This window comes from Jaculus jaculus, chromosome 10 (assembly GCF_020740685.1).
Source record: "Jaculus jaculus isolate mJacJac1 chromosome 10, mJacJac1.mat.Y.cur, whole genome shotgun sequence".
Lineage (NCBI taxonomy): Eukaryota > Metazoa > Chordata > Mammalia > Rodentia > Dipodidae > Jaculus > Jaculus jaculus.
The window spans coordinates 103,182,834-103,187,829 of NC_059111.1; the positions used below are offsets into that span (position 1 = coordinate 103,182,834).

General features: G+C 43.1%; 1 gene segment (V, D, J or C); it reads left to right on the plus strand.

Annotated features, from left to right (window-relative positions):
* The first annotated feature begins 245 nt into the window (after nt 1-245).
* LOC123463984 lies at nt 246-790 on the plus strand. The segment is given in 2 exon segments: nt 246-294; nt 393-790. Coding segments are annotated over 2 exon segments (447 nt in total).
* The last annotated feature ends 4,206 nt before the right edge of the window (nt 791-4,996 follow it).

The window sequence follows — 4,996 nt, forward strand, 5'->3', positions numbered from 1 at the left end:
GAGCAACACACCCACTCACTCAATTCAAAACTGCTCTAGAAATGTCAAGCACACCTTTGACAGGTTCATGTGCAGGACATGAAAGCAGAACTGCTCAAAGAGAATGTGGGAACAGAGGTCATCACAGGCAGGCTGCGACGTCACTCCAAAGCCTGTGGCAGCCGTGGCAGAGACTGCAGCCCAGTCTTAGAGCTGCAGATGCGGATCCCGAGTTAGGGTCTCCTCTGGCTCACCCTGACCCCATCATGGGCTGTGGGCTCCTCTGTGGCGTAACCCTCTGCCTCCTGGGAGTAGGTGAGTTCTTGGGCAGGGAGATAGGATCCTGTCTGACCATGTCGATAGCGGTGACTACCTTCTAAGACTTGCCTGGACTCTGCTTCTTCTTTTCACAGGCCCCTCACAGACAGCTATTTTCCAGACTCCAAAATTTCTTTTGGCACAGGTGGGAAATAAGAAGTCTCTCAAGTGTGAACAAAATCTGGGCCACAATACAATGTACTGGTATAAGCAGGACTCTAAGAAATTGCTGAAGATTCTGTTTAGTTACACTAATCAGAAACTCATATTAAATGAAACAGTTTCAAGACGCTTTGCTCCTGAGCCTTCAAGCAAAGCTAATTTAAATCTTCGTGTCCAGTCCCTGGAGCTAGATGACACGGCTGTGTATCTGTGTGCCAGCAGCCAAGACACAGCCTTGCAGAGTCACCGCCTCCCTGCGCACAAACTTCACAGCCAGCCAGGAAGCTGTGGGAGCCATGTGTTCTCCTATGCCCAAGGCTCCATTCTCTAGTCTTTGGGGGACCCCAGCCTTCTAATATGTGCGGCAGGACACTTTTACATTCTGTCCATACAACAGTCTTGCAGAATCCTGTTCGTCAGCTAGAGAAGCTGCTCATAAGAAACTCATTCAAGTTCTGAAGTCTCTGCAAACAGCGAAAGACTCTGAACCTCTTAGGTGATGAGAGATCCAGTGCTTGCTTTTCTCGGTTCTACATATTGGCCCATGTCTTCCACAACATTGGACTGAAGACATGATTGTGGCCACTAAAGGAGGAGGGGGAAGGAAATGATTTTATGACCATCAGGAGAAATCCGGGTGGTCATTGAGTTTCCTGTCTTAGTGGGAAAATAAAAACATGAGAAGAAGCATTAACATCCGTGGTGAGAGGTGATCTAGAAAGGACGGTGTGGGAGAAGTCAGCTGGGGCAGGCTTGTGTACTGAGGACCCCTTCTCTTCAAGAGCACAATTTCCTCCCCATTCTAACTCTCGGCCGTCATCCTTCCCCATGAACAGGCAGCAGTCAGATGCTGGAGGATGAGACTTGCTATAGATGGAAATAGTCCCTTCTTAGAAGGAATCTAACATAAGCCCATGCTGGAGCTCTATCATGTATGTAACCTGTTTGGGGCTAACTTTTTGGCTTAAATTCAAATCCACATAGTTTAGAAGTTTGTTTTTGTTTTAAGGGTCATATTGCAAAGACAATAACATTTATACATTAGAAAACAATGGTGTTTCCTTCTGATTCAAATTTTCACTGGGTCAAGTTATCTAAATTACCAACCCTTAACTTAATTCATAGGTAACTTTCCTTTTATCCTCAATATACATTTCCATATAGCACAGATTTATACTCTTAACTTCAAGCTAACTCGATAATCATCATTGTAATTTAGCAAAATGTAACATACTAAAACATTAAGATTGAAGTCAGCTTAGAGATTATGGGTCATTTTGTTGTGTTTACGTGTATCCTTACATATTCTAGGATAAAAATCCAGTACTTATATAGCAGTAAATTTTGAGTTAGGTAAATCACTAATAGCTAATGATCAAAAGACATACAAAAAGTACACACTAGTGTAATAGTTGACATGTTGCCTTTATAGGTAGCCAACTGTTCTCTGAATGGACATGTGGGAGGGTACTCATGTCTGATACCAGAAACCAGATCAGAATCTCATGGTCAGGAAAGAGTGGGCTGGCACCCCAAAAATCTCCTAAACAGCTTCACACACCCTCTTTAATTCGAATTGCTCTCATGCTTGGTTGGAGAATCTGTTTCATTTTACAGATGGCAGATTAAACAGGAAAGTCCAGGTCCATCGACAAAATAAGAAAAGAGCCTCCTGCCCACCATGGCACTCGCTGTCTCTACGTCATCTGCCCGGGGCCCAGGGGAAACTGCAGAGGAAGCGATGACATGAATGCTGCTCTTGCTGCCACCCTGACCACCGCCCCAGGGTGATGGAGATTAACCAGAACCTATGAAAGTAGAAATCCTGAAGCCACAGGGCGCTCAACACTTAATCCAAATGGCAGCAGACCTGTCACGGCTTAGGGGATATTGCAGAAGAGGAAGCAGAAGAACAGTAGGAGTCACAGTGTGGGTAAGAATACTAATACCGTGAGGCCTGGACCCTCTTTACCGCATGGGGACTGACTGAGGCCTTCATGACTTCAAAGTGATTATTATAACCCCATGGAGAGGGCGCTCAGGTAATGGGAGTTGGGGCATGGGGATAAAAGTGCACTATATCCCCCTCTCCCCTCTATCTCTCTCCTCTCTAACTCTTGTATATTAGTTATCTTTTTCCTCAATTTCTTAGTGGACACTGACCTGTAACCCCCACTTCCAGCTTGGGCCTACAATCCACAATGAGCTTTTGATCAGAGAAACCTACAAGGTTTCCCAAAACAATGACAGACTTCTGTCAGAGTAATTGATGACCCACCAAAGGCCAGTGGTAAGACCCTATTGCTGAAGACTCCATACGCAGCTGACACGTAAAATGGAATGACATGGCTGGAAGCCAGCAGAGAGTCAGTCCCCAGACAGTCAGCGTGTCTAGTGCCAGAAGGCGCTACATAGGCGACTGGGGGAAGTGACCAAGATCTGTCTAAGCAACACATTGTTTAACCTAAGTAGCAACAATTAACCGGATGTGATACCCACACAAGTGCAATAGTGGTACACAGCCATGGTGAGGAATCAATTGCTCTTGATTTGGCTAACTGATCCACTCAGTGGTACTAGACCCTTAGCTGGAGCTGGGAAACAAGTCAGAACCATACCCAAACACAAGCCCACTCTACAATATCAAGCTACCATCAATCACGGGGTATAAGAGGGCCTACACCTATCAAACTGTCTATCAAAAAAGTAAGTGTTATCTCAATTTTCTGGGTACTAACTTACTCTCCGTTGGAGAATCTGCTTCTCTTTTCCAGATAGATGCAGATCCTAAGAAGAGAGCTGCCCCAACATACCTCAGAAGGGGCCCAACTGAAACTAAGGACAACTGGCGAAATAAGCAAGGGTGATGTTTTCCTGTGAACTGGATACCAGCACAAAGGGGAAGGAGATCAATGCAGAGAAAAATCAACTCCTACCAAATCAGAGAGCCAGAGCCTCAGAGGCCCCCAACACCTCAGCACTGAAGCAGACCAAAAATGAACCCAACATGGCTCAGGGAAATCTTGCGGAAGAGGGGGCGGAAAGAATGTCAGAGTTACATGTTGGGTAATGATTTTCAGAGACATTTATCATACTAATAACTGGGGGCTAACTCCACAATGCACGACCCATTTTCAATAACAAGGAGGGTCTAATGGGAGGGGGTAGATCACAGATGAGCCTAAATAATGGTACCAAACTGCCTGTATTTACTGAAAAGAAAACTAATAAATTAAATTAGAAAAAAAAAAGTGCACTATATATACATATATATATGTGTGTGTGTGTGTGTGTGTATTATATATTGTTCTTATGTGTGTATATATATATATATATATATACAGATATATATATATACACACACATATATATATATACATATATATATACACACATAATATATATAATATATATATATAATATATTATATATATATAATATAATATATATGCATACACACACACACACACACACACAAGAACAATATATAATGGCATTGAAATAGCCATATTGGGATACCCCAGCAAGATATAATTTGGAAAATCATTGGCAGCACTGATAGGCTAGTTCAGTTTCTAACATTTCTGAAACAGACAAGGGAGAAGCTATTTCATTTCATTTCCCCTGATTTTATAGATGAGAAAGTACATTGTCACACAAATGATGTGATTTAAAGAGTAAAATTCTGAATGGCTTTCTTAAATATCATGTAAGATAGATTTTCTTTTCCTAGTGGTTATCTGTGAATATATTTAATTGCTCTGCTAAAATACAATTTTGTAATTCTGTGGGTGAATGTGCTGGTGATTTATGCTTGCTCTGAGCTGCTGATCCTTAAATGTTTGTTGAACAAACCAAGGTGGCCTATCAATTTTGCAGGGGCTGAATAATTAAATACTTATTTTGTCTGGCAACAGAATAGAAACTGGACTGTCCTGGGTGTGAGAGTGACTTGCATTTCTTCTGACTCTCTGTTTCAGATGCGTTCTCCCCTGGCTGTCCTAACCCACCAGATGTTCCTGTTAAGCGGAAGAGGAGCTGGCTTCCTGAGCTGGTTGGCAGAGGCCAGTGATAGACAAATGAGGTCCTTTGGCCACCAAGAGGAGCTGTGCTCCAGTGAACCTTCTGAGGCAGGAGCTGGGAAGGGTGGGAGTGAGCAAGTGATGGTTGGGAAAGGAGTGAAACTCATCTATCTGTACCACGGAAGAAAAACTAATATCGTAAATATTTTAAAAGATCAACAGTCAGGAATTGTTGAAAGCATTGGTTGTAGACATCCCAAAGGCATCAAGTTCAGATTGACTGCCCTTGGTCTGGCCTCACATGATGCCCGTGATGTTTGCTTTCAGCACTGTGTACAATATATTTCCCTAAGCCAAGCCAAGCCCCATAATACTCACAAATACAAAAACAAAGGCTGGCCATTCCTTTTTGCTCTCCTCGGTACCCTTCCCAGTGCTTTGCTCCTGGACGGCACCACAGTCATGTACCTTTAATGATGAATGCACATCCATTGTGGACCTAAGGCTGTCTAATT